The sequence below is a fragment of the Plecotus auritus genome (assembly GCF_963455305.1).
Source record: "Plecotus auritus genome assembly, chromosome: 9".
Lineage (NCBI taxonomy): Eukaryota > Metazoa > Chordata > Mammalia > Chiroptera > Vespertilionidae > Plecotus > Plecotus auritus.
This window is the reverse complement of record NC_137783.1, coordinates 60,277,434-60,296,837: the sequence shown is the minus strand read 5'-3', so window position 1 is coordinate 60,296,837 and position 19,404 is coordinate 60,277,434. Positions and strand designations below refer to the sequence as shown.

At 51.5% G+C, this 19,404-nt stretch overlaps 1 protein-coding gene across 6 annotated transcripts in view; it reads right to left on the bottom strand.

Moving 5' to 3' along the window:
- The window catches only part of ARHGAP22 (Rho GTPase activating protein 22), a 162,077-nt gene extending 143,326 nt beyond the window's left edge, over positions 1 to 18,751 (bottom strand). For all 6 annotated transcript variants that reach the window (XR_013959022.1, XR_013959023.1, XM_080641300.1 and 3 more), the window contains exon 1: positions 18,512 to 18,751. Coding sequence is in view for 4 of the 6 variants with exons in the window: in XM_080641300.1 (XP_080497426.1) it covers positions 18,512 to 18,545 (34 nt within the window). In the remaining 2 variants the exon portion in view is untranslated. The remainder of the gene's footprint in view (positions 1 to 18,511) is intronic.
- Positions 18,752 to 19,404: the final 653 nt, after the last annotated feature.

Genomic DNA, 19,404 nt, shown 5'->3' with positions numbered 1-19,404 from the left:
ATTAGTATAGATTACAGGATGCTTTGCAGAAGTTAAAAAGAATGAGATGAATGTATATACTAACATTGTCAACTTTCCTTTTTAACAAACACTTCAGAAGAGACATCTTTACTCTCTTCTGCAATTCCTCTCCTATTCCCTTTCTTTGGTAGTAAAACATACCTCACTGTAACCATTGTTAAGTGTAGAGTTCAGTGGCATTTGGTACATTCACAGTGCTAGGTAACCATGACCATCATCTACCTCCAGAACTCCTTCATCATTTCTGACTACTTCCTATTCTCTCTTGACCCCACCCAGTCAGGCTTTTCCTAGCTGTTCCACCCAAACTGCTCTCATCAAGGTCACCAATAACCCTCATACTGATCAATCCAAGGGTCACGTCAGTTCTCCCATTCCTTGACTGCTTGCAGCACTTGACTGAGTTGGTCTCCCTCCTCCAGTATCGTTTCTACCCTTAAGTTCCAAGATCTCCCTCCTCTCCCCTCCTTCACTGGTCATCACTCTCAGTGTCCTCATCTTGCCCACCTCTTGGTGTGCAGTGTCCAAGGATAGTCCTTGGGCCCCATTTCTATCCACACTTGCTGTCTCAGTGACCTCCTTCTGTCTCATGGATTTACACACCATGGATGTGCAGAAGGTTCAATCCTGAACCCGAGACCCACATGTCCATGACATACCCCCCTGAGCACCTCCAATGCACATTCCACCCTGAAACCTTCTCCCCATTTGTCAGTGAGACCACAACCCTCAGGCTGGCCTTCATTTCTCCCCTGAATTACTGCTGTAGCCCCTCCTCCAGTCTCCACTCTGACATCTGTCTAAGCCTCTTAACAGGGCAACCAGAGAGAGTTCTTACAGGTGAGAGTGAGGCCATGTTGCTCCCTACGACTGGTCTGCAGACTCCCCTTCTTGCTCTGTGGATAATAGGGCCATCATAACAGCCACAAGTTCCTCAGACCAGGCACGGGGCAGCTTGACCTCCTGTGCTCCCCAGTCCTGGCCACACTGGTCTCCGCAGCCCTCAGGGCCAGCCACACGCTCGCCACCTGGCCCTGCCCCGCCGTCCTGTCTCTGCAGGGCCTCCTCTCAGCCCCTCATTCTCTTGATCACCCTTTAGAAAACATACTTGGTATTTAACTTTATTTTTATTATTATTCTTTTTAACATTCTCACCCGAGGACATGCAGAGAGAGAGAGAGAGAGAGAGAGAGAGAGAGAGAGAGAGAGAGGAGGGGGAGACAGAGAGAGAGATCATGCCCCAAGTAGGGATTGAACTCGCAACCCAGGTACATGCCCTTTGGGTACACAGGGCAGTGCTCAACCCACTGAGCCACGTGGGCCGGGCTTGACCACCCTTTTAAAGCTGTACCTGCAACCTTCCCATCTCTGGTTTTCTGCTTTAACATTTACTTAAATTGTACTCTAGCGGTGGAAAGCAAGCTACAGCACAATAGCATGAAACAAAAACTGTATGAAAAGGGAAGAAAAACATGACATCCAAACAGAAGACAGCACCATGCGTTTCGTGTGGAAGGGATGTGGGCACCTGTCCTGGAGGTGATGCCCGCCAGGGGCGGGCGGTCACGCCAGTGCGCTCCGTGCCGGGAAAGGATGCAGGGATGCATACGGAATTAAAGAACTCTGAATGCAATGGAGGGGCCCCTTGGGGAATCTAAAATAGCAATTAAAACACCACGTCTGATAAATGTTTATGAATAATAACCTGCGACAAGCACCACAGGAGGTGGTGGCCACACACTAACCAGAGGCCTCGCCTCCGCCTGCTGGAGCTCCGGGCTGGACAGATGGCGCTTCGTGGAAGCGTGGCCCAGGCCCAGTGTGGCCCTCTCGGGGGGCGAGGTCAGGGGGACCTCTCTGGAGCCCCTGCCATGGCTGGAGGAAGGCGGGCTCTGCCCGAATTCCTCGCTCGCATGCCCCACCCCCACCCGCCCTACACTGGGGATGGTTCCCCCTGGTGGCTGTACCTGCAGCCCTCCAGGTAGCCTATGTTTGTAGGGCCCCTTGGCTCCTGGAGCACACCTTGGGTAGGCACTGGGAGAACCTAGTTTACGCTCCCTCCCCCCTCACCTCCTCAGCCCTGGCCTAAGCTCCTGGGTGTGGGAGCCCGAAGCCACTGCAGCCTGGGGTCTCGAGGGAAGCCACTCAGGGGTGAAGAAGCAGATGTCACACGTCAGAACCCCCGGCGTCCCGGGCGAGACCTCCCTTTGCTGGGCTTTGCACCCAGCTTGGCCCTCACCTTCTGTACTGCTTCCCCCTCCCCTGCCCCTCACTGGTATCCTTACCCAGGGTCTTCTTCAGAGAACCCCACCTCCCACACCGCTTATGGCCTTTAGAACAGGCTGTGCAACACCGGCCTTGGGGAGCCACTGGGGAACCTCTGGGGCGCCTGGCCAGCGCTCAGGGGCGGGCCTGCAGCCAGCCAGGCTGTTCCCCTGGGCAGTGCTGTAAGTGCTGCAGGCCCAGGGCGAGCAGAGTGGCTGCGTAGGGGCTCAAGGCAACTGATTTATCAAATCAATGGGATGTTAAAGCCGGCGGGGAAGTAGCGAGAGGGCTCTCAGAGCTGAATTGATTTAAAGGGTAAGCATGGAGGCTGAGAGATTGGTTGAGAAGAGAGGTGAGGTAATGGAAGGGGCACCGGAGGGGGCTGGACAAATGGTTCCATCAAGTTAATGCGATTTGTAGCCAAGGGCGAGGGAGTAAGCCAGGCCCACGCTGTCCTGGGAGCCCTGCGCGCACGGGCTGGTTCACTACATGATGTTCCTAAGGACCCGCCTTTCAGATATGTCTTTAATTTGTTACTTAGCTTCTTTGTTGGTCCCCCATCTGAGGGGTAACCAGCCAGGCTGTCCTAATGGGCCTCACTTCAGGGCCTGGAGGACGAAGGACAAGCACACAGCTAACTCCCCGAGAAGTGTAAAGTACTAATTCTAAAATAGTAGTCTAAGGTAGTCTAGAAAGCTTGACTTTTTTTCATGGTTATTTGAATGATTTAAAAATATCGATATAAAATATCACATTCCAAGTTGTTTTTATTGGCTGCTCTGGGTCTTCCTCCTGGCCCAACTCGACCTGCACGTCCATGCGCTGTGCACCCCCAGAGTAGACTGGATCCAGCATTCATTCATCTGGTCACGGAGCTCACGGGCCTCCTGTGCATCCACCCTGTGCTGGCACTGGCCATGGGGGTGGCAGGCACAGCCCTGCCCTGGCAAAGGTGAAAGGGGAACAAAGACACCCAAATACAGGAGACTCATCATGGCAAGAAGAAGGGGAAATGGGAGCGTGAAGGCAGCAGCCCGACCAGGTGGGAGGCCGGCGGCAGTGGTGAGGCTGGAGCAGGTGGAAGAGTGGGTGCGCCGTGAGAGCGACTGGCACATTATTTTAGCTGCAGGCCCCTGGGGCACAGCAAACACCACTCTTGCCCCCCCCCCCTGCTCCTTCCTAAAAGCAGGGCATCAGTTTCCCTTTAGAAGTCACCTCCCCGCCTGCGCCAGGGAGCACGCAGTGCGACGGTCCCTGTCATCAGCCTTCAGTCTGCATCGCAGGTATCACCAAACCCCTGTCCCCCGATGTTCCCGTCACCTCCCACCCTGGCTTTGCCTACCTTTTTGAGGCTTCACCTCTCTTCTGTGAAGTCCCCCCAAAACACTACCAGTAAATTTAGATGCCTTTCCTTCTGTTAATTTGTCTTTTATAAGTTTAATTTGCAGGCCTCAGGCTCAGAACGCAGCTGGGGAGAGGAAACGGGTTTCCTCCCTACACTGTGGAAGGTTAGGGGTGAAGAGGGGGCCGGTGGGGGTTAGAGGGGTTACAGGAAGACTGTCAGGGCGAGAGCCTGGCATCACACCCAGGAAGCCTGGCTCCGGCTCTTAAACCTGACTGTGCCAGGACCCGGGTCCCTGCCCCAGAACAACCACACCCTAACGCTGATCCCCAAGACCAATGAACACCTGCTTCTCTGAGAAAGTCAAGCCTGGTGGACTCCCTCTAACTATCCGCAGGCTGACCCCCACCCCTGCCCTGCGGGGTCTCTGCTACCACAGCTCCTTGGAAAGGCTGTGCCCTGATCAGGGTGCAGACAGCTTTAGCTGATCGCCGTGGTGTGAAGTCGCATGATGAGAAGGCCTCTGTGGGCCTGGGTGCACCTCACTCTTTCCGAGCCAGCAACAGGACCCTGCGTGGCTGTTCCCGCGGGATGCCGGCACCTGTGAGCCTGCCAGCCTGGAGCCCGGCTCCCCCTGAAGTATTAGTGCGGCTCTTTCCTGTGCTGTTGGTTTGAGGTTCAGGAAGCAGGGGCTGCATCTATCTGTGTGCTGGCCCGGGAAGGTGCCCTCGCACCCTGCACCCTGGAATGTCGCACAGAGCCGCACAATAGCGATGTCTCCAGTGAACACGTGGCAGGAATCCTCAACTCAAAGACGATAGGGAAAACCAGATCCACGAACTCTATCCCTCGGCAGGGATCTTGGTTTAGAAGAAATCTGCCCCCAGGACTTGTCCGACCCAGGCCTGTCTCCACACCATGAAGGTCAGAGGGCACGAGATCACTGGTTTGTGCCTGTGCCCAGAGGAGTGGCAGCAGGAGACCAAAACACAGAACAGCAGGTTCCTACTTTCCCCAGGTGGGCACTGCAGACAGGCCGCGTGAGGTCACGAAACAGGCTCAGGGCTTGTAGGCTGAGGCCCTTTCAGCCTCTTGGAGCCCCAGGTTTCCACGAGGAATGGCAGCAAACACAAACCCTGCAGGCTCCCTGGCCTGTAACGCTTCGTGCATGGAGGAAGCTGCTCCCTCCTCGGGACTCTGCCAGACCTTGTCCCTTGTCCAGAGCAGCTGGCCAGGAGGGCGGCTTCGTCTCCGGGGCAGATCAGCAGGCCACTCACTAGAAGCCTCGGGTCAGTGAGTTGACGTAATTCAATATCTGTTATAGATTTTGTTTCTGCCTGCCTACGAGCCATTAGCTTTAATCAATACACGCTCCGCTTTGGCTGAGTAATCACTGAGGTTGTTGATGCTTCAGTGGAGTTGGGGCAGGTCCCAGCTGCCTTCCTGGGGGAGCCCAAGGCCACCTTCAAACCCAGTCGAGCCCAAGATGGGCCTGTTTGGGAAGCATTTACCCCCACTTCCCACCAGTAAGTTCGATGGCAGTCCAGCCGGAGCTCCTCTGGCCAGACGTGGTTGCTCCTGTGTCCCGAGTGTCCGAGTGCTGGCGCCCTGAACTCGGGCAACTTCCTTGGGGACAACTCCGTGTTCCCATCGGCGGGGATCTGGGAGAAGAGGCAGGAGGAGGGCGGAGTCTTGGGTTCCAGCGCCTCTCTCCAGGGCACAAACTGCCCTCCTTACCTCCCGGTGCCCGGTCTGGGCAGCAGCAGGCAGACGGCAGTCAGGGGGCAGGCACAGTGCCCAGGGCAGGGGAGCTGGCTGGCAGCCACTGAGGGCTCTCAGCACTTGTGCTCCGAGGACGAGCCCGGTGTCCCCTCAAGCCCCTGAGGGTGGCAGGTGGGAAGCATGCACCCCCACAACACCTGCTGGATGCGCACCCTCCCTGCCCTCAGGGCCACCCCCTGCAGACGCACAGCCCATACTGCAGCCAGCATGGACTCTAATGCTTGTCCAGCCATGCCACTGTCTCACTGCCCTGCTTAACACCCTACCTGATGTGGGCTGAGCCCATCCCCCCCACCACACCCCTGGTCCCCCCACCGCCTTCCTGCATTGCAGCCACCCCCGGTTTCCCAGTACGTCCTGCACGAGCATGTGCCTTGGACCTTGTCACAGGCTTCCCCCCGGATAGCTTCCCCTCTGATGCCTGGCAGGGCCTGGTGCATGAGGAGGAAGCACCCAGTCGTGTTAGGAGCTTCTGGGGTTTAAATCCCAGCACTGCCGCCTGGCTGGGTCCCCCCTGGCTGGTAAGTTCTCTCTGGGGCGTAGTCTCCTCATCTGAAAAATGGGGCGGCGGTGCTCTCTTTCTCAGTAAGGGTCTCTTGAAGATGAAAGGAGACTGTAAACAGGTAGGTGTAACAGGACATCACAGTGGCGGCCCCAGCGTGGCAGCGAGGCCCGGGAGAGGCGACGAGGGCTGGAGCAGGCAGCACTCCTGCAAAGAGGTGGGTGGAACAGCCACATGGCCCTGGCACCGGCATGGACACGCTGAGCTGGTCTCGAATTTGGCGAACGAGTGCTGAGCTAGGGCTTTTATTATCGAGGGTGCCCAGCGTTGTTGGCCTTGTCAGGCCTGGCCCCGGGCTGTGGAGGGCACAGTAAAGTTGCTTCATGAGCTGTGTTTGCTCTCAAGCAGGCTCCCTGAGTTCATAGGCCCAAGCTGTGTCTCTGCTCGGGTTAAACACTTGGTCAGTGCATAGGGTTTATTTTTTTTATTATTATTATTTTGTATTATTATTATTATTATTTTTTACAGAGAGGAAGGGAGAGGGATAGAGATTTAGAAACATCGATGAAAGAGAAACATTGATCAGTTGCCTCCTGCACACTCCCCACTGGGTATGTGTCCGCAACAAAGGTACATGCCCTTGACCGGAATCAAACCTGGGACCCTTGAGTCCACAAGCCGACACTCTATCCACTGAGCCAAACCGGTTAGGGCAGTGCATAGGGTTTAAATAAATGAGTCTAACTCCTCATGTGCGGGGGAGAAGCCATCGGAGGGGCATTAGAGCTGCTGATTTTGTCAGAAATGTGGCGCTGCAACACCACAGCGGCCCATGCTGGTTTCTCGGCGTCAGCAGTGGAGGGGGCCAGGCCTGCCTGAGCCCACGCACCTGGGCACCAATGCTAGCCCTGCAGCCACCCCTGGTTGAGGTGCCCACCCTCCTCAACCCATTTAATCCTGACCCCTCGCCTTTCCCACACCTGCTGTGTGGCCAGACTGCCTTTCAGATGAACAAATCTGAGCCAAACCAGGCCAGAGTGGGTGGCAGAGCCCACCTTCTGTTTCTGCCCCTGCCTGGCGACAGCGTTGTGAATACCTGCCTGTGGAGAGAGGTGCTGGCCAGGAAGCAGACATCCTGCAGCACGGGGCCCAGTTTGCTTGGTGACACCGCCTGGCCCCTGGCCTCCAGACACAGCTAGACTTCGGGGTGGAGGTGTGGGTGGCAGAGGCTTCTCAGACCTCAGAGCAGCAGCACTATGCTGAGCTGCTCCAGTCCTGTTAGGAGTGTGACTGGAGCATCTTCCTGATGCTGCCTCCACTTCCTCCCTGTCTCACAGTGTTGGTGTAAGGACTAAACTGGGCGGCGGGGGGTGGGGGGGGCGGTGCATGTAAGTGGAAGTCCAGCACATGTCTTCACGCCCGAACCACACCCAGCACTCTTCCCACGGTCCTCCCTTCCCTGAAGAACGTTAGAAAGAGAGAGTCCCCACTGTGATTATTCCATTTACATGAAGAACAGGCGCACAGCGCTCCATGGTGACAGTCAGGGAGGGAGTCGGTTGCAAGGAGGGACTGGGAGAGACGCAGGGAGCATCTGGGGTTGAAGGAAACGCTCCTTCTCTTGATCCATCTGCACACCTGTGACCTGTGCACTTTACTTTATGTAAATTATGCCACAATTAAAAAGTAAGAGCCCCGGCTGGTGTGCTCAGTGGTTGCAGCGTTGGCCCTCTCATCAAAGGATCATGGGTTCAATTCCCAGTCAAGGGCATGGACCTGGGTTGCAGGTTCGATATCCAGCCCAGTCAGGGTGTAGGCAATCAATCAATGTCTCTCTCTCTCTCCCCATCCATCCCTCCTTTCCACTCTCTCTAAAATATCAATGGAATAAATATCCTTGGATAAGGATTAATAAAATAAAAAAAGGAAAAATATTAGGAGTGAACAAGGAAAATGCTAGGATAAGTGGTATTGAAAAAATCAGGCTGCAATGTTCTTTGAGGCCATGGCTGTTCAAAGACACCCAAATCAGGAATTATTCCTATGACCAGGCCCCTGGGACTTATCCTAGTCACTTTGCTCATCTGAGGGCATCTGCAGTTTAATTTTGGTCCTGAGCAAACTTCTGGAAGGGAGAAAGGAGAGAGCACTGTGAGGTGGAAGGCTGGCCAGTGGTGGACGGTGTCCAGGCGGGAGGCTGCAGCCCTCGGGGAAGGTGGCAGCTCTGAGCAGCAGCGCCAGGGCTTGGCCTGGCCGAGGGGACCCCTGGGTGAGTCTCCCTGGCCCTCCTTCTCCACCACAGGCTCCTGCCTGTCAGACCTCCAGTCCCTGGCCGAGCTCTGGCCCAGACCCTGGCTCCACCCTCCGTGACCTGTTCTCATGGACCGCTGCCTTGGCAGGCCTCTCTAACCGCTCTCCGAGCCCTGGTTCTCTCTGCATTTCAGGCACAGACAGACGCTATACCACCAAAGTAAGCACCCTCCCTTTGCTGTCCCTCCCTCAGGACTTAGGGAGCCCTCCGAGTACCTGCCAAGCCCTGGCGGGCAGCGCGGGCACACCTCGGAGGTCCACCACTCAGAGCCAAGCAATTAAAGGTCTGTGAACCCAGGGGCGCCCTTAAGAGCAGAAACTTCCCTCTGAACCACCCTCCCATTTGAACTGGCGTGAGGTCACATGACCTCTAGACTAGCGCCCCTCCACCACATTTCAAGCCTTGGGGTGATACCTGCAGTCTCCTGTCCTTCTACCCCTTAATTCCCCACCCCCAGAGGCAGCCACTTCCAACCACTTTAGTTGGTTCCTTTGATATTTATCTCTACATTTCTAAACAGTATTTATTTAATCTTTTTTCTTTTTGATTCATCCACTTAACTAATTAACACATCCATCATTCCATCACCTTCACATATTTACCTTTTTTTTTTTTTAGTGTGAACATTTAAGTTCTGCTCTCTTAGCAAAGTTCAATGACCCATACTGTGTTATCTCTATAGTCACCATGCTTACTCCATTAGAACCTCAGACCTCATTCATCTTACAGCTGACAATGCGGACCCTCACACCAACCTCTTCCTGTTCTCCACCCCAGCCCGTGGTGGCCACGTTTCCGCACCATCTCTGTGAGTTGGCTTTTTCTTTTTAGATCCCACATACAAAAAAGCTCTGCAGTACTTGTCTCTCTGTCTGGCCTAGTTCACTCAGCACAATGCCCCAAGGTCCATCCATGTTGCCACCAATGGCAGGATTTCCTTCTTCCTCATGGTTGAATAATATTCCATTGTATATATAAAAATATATGTTATGTAATATGTATACAGTAGACCCTTGAACAACAGGCTTGAACTGCATGGGTCCAGTTATATGCAGATTTTTTCAATAAATACGTATAGTACTGTAAATGTATTCTCTTACGATTTTCTTAATAACATTTTATATTTTCTAGTTTATTTTATTGTAAAAATACAGCATATAACTCTTATAACATACAAAATATATGTTAATTCACTGTTTATGCTATTGGCAAGTCTTCCGGTCAACAGCAGGATGTTAGTAGTTAAGTTTTGGGGGAGTCAAAAGTTATACACGGATTTTTGACTGCATGGGGGTCAGTGTCCCAAGCCCCCCATGCTATTTAAGGGTCGACTGTATATATATGTATGTATGTATATATATATATATATATATATATATATATATATGTATATGTATATATATATATATAAAACACAATGTTATACTGTATATAAAATATATAGTGTATAATATGTACCACATCTTCTTTATCCCTCCAGCCACTGATGGACATGTAGGTTGTTTCCAGACCTTGGTTATTGTGAATAGTGCTTCAGTGAACATGGGAGCACAGAAATCCCTTTGCGATCCTGTTTTCATTTCCTTTGGATGTAGAACCAGATGTGGGATTGCTGGACCATATGATTGTTCCATTTTTAATTTTCGGAGAAACTTCCATACTGTTTTCCATAGTGGCTGCACCAGTTTACATTCCCACCAATAGTGGGCCAGGATTCCTTTTCTCCACATCCTTGCCAACATTTGTTATCACTTCTGTTTTTGGTAACAGCCATTCTAACAGGAATAAGGTGATATCTCACGTGGTTTTGATTTGCATTTCCTTGACGATTAGTGATGTTGAGCACCTTTTCATGTGCCTGTTGGTCATTTGTATTTTTTATTTTTTTAAAAAATATATTTTATTGATTTTTTTACAGACAGAAAGGGAGAGGAATAGAGAGTTAGAAACATCGATGAGAGAGAAACATCGATCAGCTGCTTCCTGCACACCCCTTACTGGGGATGTGCCCGCAACCAAGGTACATGCCCTTGACCAGAATCAAACCTGGGACCCTACAGTCTGCAGGCCGACGCTCTATCCACTGAGCCAAACTGGTTAGGGTTGTATTTTTTCTTTGAAAAAAAATGTCTATTCAGTTCTTCAGTCCATTTTTAAATTGGATTTTTTGAGGGGGTTATTGAATTGTAGAAGTTCTTTATAGATTTTGGATATTAACCCCTTATCAAATCTATGCTTTGCAAATATGTTCTCTGTAGGTTATCTTTTCATTTTGTTGATGACTTTCTTTGCTGAGCAGGTTTTTAGTTTGATGTAGTCCCACTTGTTTATTTTTGCTTTTGTTGCCTTTGCTTTTGGTCAAATCCAAAAAATCATCACTAAGACTGAGGTCGAGGAGCTTATCCCCTATGTTTTCTTCTAGGATTTCAGGTCTTACATTCACATCTTTCATCATTTTGAGTTGATTTTTGTGTGTGGGATAAGATAGGCATCCAGCTTCACACTCTTGCATGTGGCTGTCCAGTTTTCCCAACACTATTTATCCTTTCCCCATTGTATATTGCTGGCTCTGTTGTCATAAATTAATTGCATGGGTTTATTTCTGGGCTCTCTGTTCTGTTCCATTGATCTGTGGGCCACAGCTCATTTTTATGCCACATTATTTCTTGATTTTCTCTTTTAAGAATTATCTGTTAACTTTTCATTATGGAAGGTGAGGATTTTATTGCTTTCACTCCCCTGTCCCCACCACACACAAGCACCCATCCCAGCCTCCCAATATAGTTCTATTACAATTTTGGTTTGGTCAATACACAGAATTAGCATTATTAGTACTACGTAATTGCTGGTCCCAGTTGAGCTATGTTGTGAACTGTAGTAATTTTTCCTTTCATGCATCACTGTTTGCTTTTCCTGGAGTTCATAATTGCCTTATTTTTTCATTTGCTTAGTTTTCCATTACATATTAATAATTCAACCTTAAATATTTCAACAGTTGTCTAAATCTAATCTCTATGTTCATATGTGTTGGGCATCTTCTTAAAAATATCACTGCTTCTTATTACTCAGAATCCATGGCTTCTAGGAGACACATAGGGGACAGTGAACAGTGGTTTGTGGCTATCATGAATCCCTGTGCTGGGTGAGGCAGAGATGTCAGGGGCCTCAGAGTAAGAAAGACATGAATATGAATTCCACCACTTGTTGGCAGGGCACCCATGATTCTCCTTCCATATCCGTTGAGATGTGAACATGATGCCTCATCGTGGTATAATTATGAGAGTAAGGCCACTGGAAGTACTCTCTATCACTCATAAAAGAAAGTCAAAGGACTTTCTCTCTACATTCCCAAAGTGTAGTCCAGGCTCTGCACAATCACCAAGGCTTACAAGACACTGGTACTCCTGCTAAAGGAGAGAGCTAACCCTGCCATAGCTTTGCTCATCAGCCTAACAATTTCCTCTAAAAGAAGGGAACTCACCCAGCTGGTGTGGCTCAGTGGTTGAGCATTAACCCATGAAATGGAAGGTTGTGGTTCCATTCCCAGTCAGGGCACATGCCTGGTTTGCAGGCTTGATACCTAGTAGGAAGCATGCATGAGGCAGCCGATAAATGATTCTCTCTCATCATTGATGTTTCTATCTCTCCCTCCTTCTCCCTTCCTCTCTGAAATAAATAGATACACACACACACACACACACACACACACACTAATATACACACACTGAAGGGGGCTCCTAATGGCAAAGGTCAATTTTATTTTAAAACTAGAGTCCCATGGAGAAACCAAGATGGCGACATAGGTAAACACCTAAACTGGTGCCTCGCACAACAATATCAAAACTACAACTAAAAGACAAAATGGACACCATCCAGAACCACAGGAAACCTGGCTGAGTGGAAATTCTACAACTAGAAGAAAAGAGGAAAGCACATTGAGACTCAGAGGAACTATAAAAGGCTGAGGTACGGAGACTGGCACATGGAGAGGACGGGCGGCTGTGTGCACGGGCGGCTGAGTGCTCGGCTGGCTTTCTAAAGCAGGAGGGAGAAGGACACTCCTGACTGCACTGAACTCGAGTCCCTGGCGAGATGCTGGGAAACACAACTCATTTTGGGGGGAATCTGGACTGTCAGGAAAAAGAAAGCACACTGAGACTCGGAGCTGCATAAGGCAGAGGTCTGGAGGTGTGTGCATGTGAGTGCAGAGAGGACGGACTGCTGAATGCATGGGAGGCTGACTGCGCAGCTGGCTTTCTAAAGCAGGAGGGAGACAGAAGTTCCCAACTGCATTGAACCCCAGTTCCGGGCAAGTTTCTGGGAACCCAGACTCATTCGGGGAGAAACTGGACTGTCTGGCAGTGGGCGAAACTTGAGGGTGGCTTTCTCTCAGAGGTGCTTGCAGCAATTACTGAGGGGCACTGAAACCCAGGGGCCTCATAGGGCAGGGCTGATGGGAAACCAAGGCTGTCTGCTCCACCCTGAGACTCCGCCCCATCCAAGCTGAGCACAGAAGCTTTTGCAATTTTGCAAGTCTTGTCTCATAAGAGTGTCTCCAGCACAGAAGTTCTCCCAGCGTAGACACAGCTGATCCTCACAGCCAATTGGCCTGGAGGTCAATTCCTCCCAGTGATACCAACAACAATCAAGACTTAACTACAACAAGGCTGAGCACACAGCCCACAAAGGGGTGCACCAAGAGTGTCCACCTCAGGTAACTGGAGAGGCTGAGCTACTGTGCCCTAGAGGACACCTACCACACAAAGCTACTCTGCCAACTCAGGGAAGCAGCAAAAATGTGGAGACAAAGAAACAGATCACAAATGAAAGAAATGGAGGAAAACAAACGACTGGATATAGAGTTCAAAACCACAGTTATAAGGTTTTTCAAGAATTTCCTAGAAAAGGCTGATAAATTTAACGAGACCCTCAAGGATATGAAAAAGGACCAACTAGAAATTAAACATACACTGTCTGAAATAAAAAATATACAGAGACCTAACAGCAGACTAGAGGACCACAAGAATCAAGTCAAAGAGTTGAAATACAAAGAAGCAAAAAACACTCAGCCAGAAAAGCAAAAAGAAATAAGAATCCAAAAATTTGAAGATAGTGTAAGGAGCCTCTAGGATTATCTCAAGCGTACCAACATCTGAATTATGGGGGTGCCAGAAGAAGAGAGAGAGCAATATATTGAAAACCTATTTGAATAAATAATGACCGAAAACTTCCCCCACCTGGTGAAAGAAATAGACTTACAAGTCCAGGAAGCACACAGAACCCCAAACAAAAGGAGTCTGAAGAGGACCACACACACCAAGACACATCATAGTTAAAATGCCAAGAGCAAAAGACAAAGAGAGAATATTAAAAGCAGCAAGAGAAAAACAGTTAATTACCTACAAGGGAGCACCCATACGATTGTCAGCTGATTTCTCAACAGAAACTATGCAGGCCAGACGGGAGTGGCAAGAAATATTCAAAGTGATGAATAGCAAGAACCTACAACCAAGATTACTCTACCCAGCAAAGCTATCATTCAGAATTGAAGGGCAGATAAAGAGCTTCACAGATAAGAAAAAGCTAAAGGAGTTCATCACCACCAAACCAATATTATATGAAATGCTGAAAGGTATTCTTGAAGAAGAGGAAGAAGAAGAAAAAGGTAAAGATAAAAATTATGAACAACTAATACATGTCTATCAACAAGTGAATCTAAAAATCAAGTGAATAAAAAATCTGATGAACAGAATAAACTGGTGAATATAATAGAATCAGGGGCATAGAAAGGGAGTGGACTGACAATTCTTGGGGGAAAGGGGTGTGGGAGGTGCAGGAAGAGATTGGACAAAAAGCGTACACCTATGGATGAGGACAGTGCGGGGGAGGTAAGGGCAGAGGGTGGGGTGGGAACCGGGTGGAGGGGAGCTATGGCGGGAAAAAAGAGGAACAATTGTAATAATCTGAACAATAAAGATTTATTAAATTAAAAATAAATAAATAAAACTAGAGTCCCAGTGCACGAAATTTGTGCACTGGGGGGAGATCCCTCAGCCCAGCCAGTGCCCCCTCTCAGTCCAGGAGCTCCACGATCGATCACCCCAAAGAGGTTCTCCCTCCCTTCCTTCCTTCCTTCCTTCCTTCCTTCCTTCCTTCCTTCCTTCCTTCCTTCTTTCCTCCCTCCCCCCTCCCTCCCTCCCTTCTTCCTCCCTCCCTCCATGCCTTCCTTCTTTCCTTCCTTCCTAATATATATATACTGAGTGACCACCAAGTGCCTGGCCCCTGCCCTCACAGTTCACAGTCCAGTGGAGTGGCAGACATTTACAGATAAACCCACTGAGGAGTGTACAACTGGAATTCATGCAAGGTGCATGTTGTTAAGAAGAGCAAAGCAGAAAAGCAGAGAACCCAGCTGAGACTGAGGTGTGTGGGAGGACATTTTTGGTGGCAACTGAGCTGAGAACTGGAGGGTGAGTCCAAGTTAAGGAATGTGTGTGTGTGTGTGTGTGTGTGTGTGTGTGTGTGTGTGAGAGAGAGAGAGAGAGAGAGAGAGAGAGAGAGGCATTCCAGGAAGGAAAAGTGTGTGCCAAGGCCCTGTGGTAGGAGGCCCATTGCAACAGCTGAGGAACAGATAGGCCAGTGTGCCCGGAGCTTGGAGAGTCAGAGGAGGCCGGAGATTTGGTCAGTGGCTAGACTATAAGAGGGCCCTTGTGGGCCATGGTAAGAGCTTTGGATTCCCAGTTGGGGTTGGAGGTGGGTGCATGGTGGATTTATATCTGAAAAGATGGCTCTGGCTTTGGAGTGGAAAATAGATGGTGTGGGTTGGCTGAGGCAGAGTTCTACTGTCATAGTCCAGGTGAGAGATGATGATGGCTGGGAAGGATGCTGCATGAGTGACACAGGCAGAGTCCAGAGCCATGAACCTCTATCTGGGTGGTGCTAGCAGCACCGAGGAGGCCTTAGTCCAGTTTGGGGGTCTACACAAATCTTTGAAGAAACAAGCCCTGTGAGAATGGGATTTCAGAAAGGGGAGCAATCCCAGCTGGCTGGGGTAGCAGCAGGGACAAGTGTTTGGGGCTCTGATTGATGGGGAGGAGCCAGGGCCTGGGCTGAGTGAGAGAGGAGGCACACGGAGGGTGTGCAGCAGGCATGCGCTTGTGGCTTCACTCCCTCCCTCATCTGGAAAACCGCACATTGCTCCCAGGAGTGCAGGCACCTATCATATGCTTTTATTTTCCATCCTTAAAGACAGACTGCCACATTTAGAGTGCCACAGAGCACACAGGTTGGTGACTAGCTCCTGTATAGGACACAAAGCCTGGCGTTTCAGTGGATTTCTCCTATTTTTCTTCTGAGAAAACTGGCAGGGGCAGTGCTGAGCCATCTCTCCCAGCCCCACTCTGGGCATAAGGCAGCGGGACTCAGCGGAGGAATGGCTTGTGGGATCCCAGCACCGGGAGGGCTCCCTAGAAGGGACCCTCGGATCCGGGCAGGAGCTGAGTGCGACAGGGCCAGCCACACCTGGTTTCAAATAGCTGGCCTGGCTTCAGTGCGCTGACCGCCTGAATCATCATGGCATTCGTGACCAGTTTGAGTTGGTGCCCAGCAATCTGGACCACTTTCCTGAAATGAATTTGAATTGTGTGATGCACAACTTATTTTAATTTATTGGCCTGTTTTGAACCATTTTCAGCTGGTTTGGATGCTTCCCTGCTTTTTGAATTAGTAGTGTCCGTGTGTGTGTGTGTGTGTGTGTGTGTGTGTGTGTGTGTGTGAGTGTGTTGACACCTGTCTCTAACTACTTCTTGGAAGTTGAGCTCAGCCAGGACACAACAGTTGACCAAATGTGGTTCTATATGCAAGAAGAGACAGTAGGGTTTTCCCTGGGAGGTTCTCAATCCTGGCACCTCCCTGTCCCCGGGAAAGAGATGAGAGGTTGGGGACCTGTCCCCTGGGGACCTGCCAGGGGCTGACAGGGAGGAGTCCCTGGGAAGTCCCTGTCTGTAGAGCAGCCTTTTGCCAAACGCCAGAGCTCCTGAGCTGGTTGGTTGGGCTGATGATATTAATTTCCCAGGAAGAGACCCAGGCTTTCTCACACAACGACCTAGGCCCTCGCCGTGGCGTAGTCAGGGAGTGTATCCTGCTCAATTGCTAAAAGGTTGGAATGAGTCTTGATGAAAGTTCTTCCGTACCAGAGCCCACATTTTTCAAGGCACATGTATCTAATGGTCTCTATTTCTCCCAAAATGTCTCGAGGGAGGGTGATTCCTTAACGAGCTGTGAGCCTGCCCCTGGTGGGACCCAATCCTTGACCTGGCCTCAGCCTCAGGCTGTGTCTGCTGCCTCCTCCTGCCCCGCTCCACCTCCTGGCCCAGTGCACCCTGTCCTCCCGTGGCACATGCCTGGAACGTGGCCTCCTCCTTCCATTACCCTGTGCCTAGGCAGGTGCCCATCATTCCTCAGCTTACAGCTCAAGCACCCTCACTTCCTCTGGACGCTTCACTTACAGTCTGTGCTCTTAGAATGCTTCTTGTCATGGTTTATGATCACACATTTTTGTGGGTGATCGCTATTAATGCCTGATGAATAGCATCATAAATTATATCTTTAACACATCTTGTCAGGTAATATCATCTAGTAGAGGGTTTCTCAACATCAGCACTATTGACATTTTGGACCAGATAATCTTTGTCGTGGGCCGTCCTCTGCATTGTGGGGTGTTTAGCCGCATCCCTGGCCTCTACTCACTAGATGCCAGGAGCACCCCTCGGTCGGAACAACCAAGACCGCCTCCAGACAGTGCCACGCGTCTCCCGGGGGCAAAATCACTCTTGGCTGAGAACCACTGACCAGAACAATCGCCCATAAAAAGTTTGGGTTGTCAAAGGCAGGCTTCCCAAGAGCCCTGGGCTGAGGCGCTGACCTTGCTGGACCTGCACTGGCCAGCAGACATATAGCGTGAGCCACTATGTAGTTCTAGCAGTTACATTAAAAGAAACTAATGAAACAGGTGAAAAGAATGTTAATAATATATTTGATTGAACCCAGTATAGCCAAATACTGTCATTTCAGCATGTTATCAATAATTATTAATGAGATATTTGCGCTCTGTTCTTCCTGCCAATCATCAAAATCCAGTGTGTATTTTCTTAATTTGGGCAAGCAAAGTGTGGCGCGCTGAGTAGGCACATGTAGAAAGGGAGGTGGACCCCGCTCTCTCTCGCTGTGTCGTCACTGGATTGCACCCAGCCTCAGCAGAGCCATGCACAGCCCTCCTTTACCCACGGGGCCCACAGGTCACACTCCATCCGCGCACCCCACAGGCGGGGTTCTGATGGCTCTAACTACATGTTGGGGGGTCAGACTCCCCACAGTCTCCAGGTGCCTGGGATAGGCTACTGAGATGCGTGTGCTGCCTGTGCATTCATGGGAGGTGGAGGTTCCCTGCCATACACACAGGTGAGTCTGACACTGTTTCCAAGCTACCCAGGCAGCTGCCTCACCCACCTCCAAACCACCCTCACGTTCTTTGCTCACAAGGAGGCTCAGCCCTCCACAGACTGGCCACCTGGAAAGACACACTCTATTTTCTTAGGAGACAGAGGTTCTCATCTAAGACAACACGCCCTAGCCAAGCAGTTGCTGTCCAGAAAGCTGTCTCTGGCTCTGGGACTTGTCCCAAGCCTCCAGGTTGCTCTGTAGGGACACTGGGTGCAAGACTCTCCCACCTCCTATCCCTTACTGTCTCTATCCCCCTTCCCTCCACCCCACAGCGCCCTAGTCTCCAGGCCTCCCAGCTGTCTGGGAGTCCTCAGGGGACCACCTCCCCCCACGTCCAGAGGAACTGCTTCCTGCAGCCCAGACTTGGCCACTCCCACAGGCTCTGCCTAGTGGCCCCCAGGCGGCGGAGGGACCCCCACTCTGACCAGCTTTCTCAGCAGCCAGGGCACCGCCTCCCTGGGGGGCCACTGTTAGTTGGCTGCTGGGACAAATCGTGAGAATCAGGCTTTATTTCCCTTTTGGTAAAGGAACAAAGTTTCCCCAAAGTTGTTGCCTGGTCACATTGAGCAACCCCAGGACTCAGTAAGACACAGACAGTGGGGTGAAGCTGCACACCCACGGAGGCACTGTGACAGCCACTGCCCCTGCAGTCTCAGGTCTGACGGCCCTGACCCCGGTCCCTCACCCAGCCTCCGTCTGAAGCCCTGCAGCAGCCAGCCGAGTGACCACACATTCCCGGAGTCTCACACACACTGTGCCCAGACCCGCCCCACGAAGCTGGACTTACCCCTCCTGGCTTGCCTGACCTTTGGGCTCAGCATGTTCCTGCAGCCCCCAGGCCAGAATCGCTGGGTCAGTCATGCTGTCATCACTTCCCTTTTCTCTTGCTCTCGCCCAATTGCCCCTCATGCCCCGCAAGAGCCCTATGGCCACTGGCGTCAGCAGCGAGGCTCGCTGGGCTTCATCTCCTGGCTGAAGACCGCAGGCTTGCCTGGGGCTACATCAGCCTCAATGCATTATTTATCCATCCCAGATTAACTCCCATCCCAACGAGCCATTAAGAAGTTCGGTAACCTCTGCTAATCAATCCCTGGGCAGAGCGGGCGGCCGGTTGCCCTTCCCTGGAGCCAGGGCGCACGCGGCAGTGGGTGCGGGAGCTGAGCCCCGCGGGGGCGCGGGCGGGGCGGGGCGCGGGCGGGTCCGCAGGGAGACCCGGCGATGCATCCTGGGCGGTTGGGCGGTGCAGGGCTCAGACCCGCCCTCTGCGTTGGGAGGGCTCCTGGGCTGCACTGACGCCTGGAGGCGGCAGGGAATCTCCTACTGCGGGCGCCAGGTCCTGGCTGCCTGCCCAGGCCGAGGTCGGGGTTGCGGGGTGAGGGAGTGGAGGTGGGAGAGCGCTCTTGGGGAGAGGTTGGCCGAGACCCCTGCAGGCTAAAGACTCCCCCGCCCCCCAGGGCCCGTCCAATGGGACCTGCAGTGTCCTGCGATTCCTGCCAGAAGGGCCCAGGAGGCGGGGCAGGAGCAAGGACTTCCACCTGTTCATAGAAAGACAGGTGTGACTGCGCGCCTGGCAGCGTTCAGGTCCCCCGGGGACTGGCCATCAGGGAGGTGCCCGTAGGGACCTTACCTTTCTCTGCTGACCGAGTAAGGGACCTGCAATAAGAAGGAGTGGGAGGACTC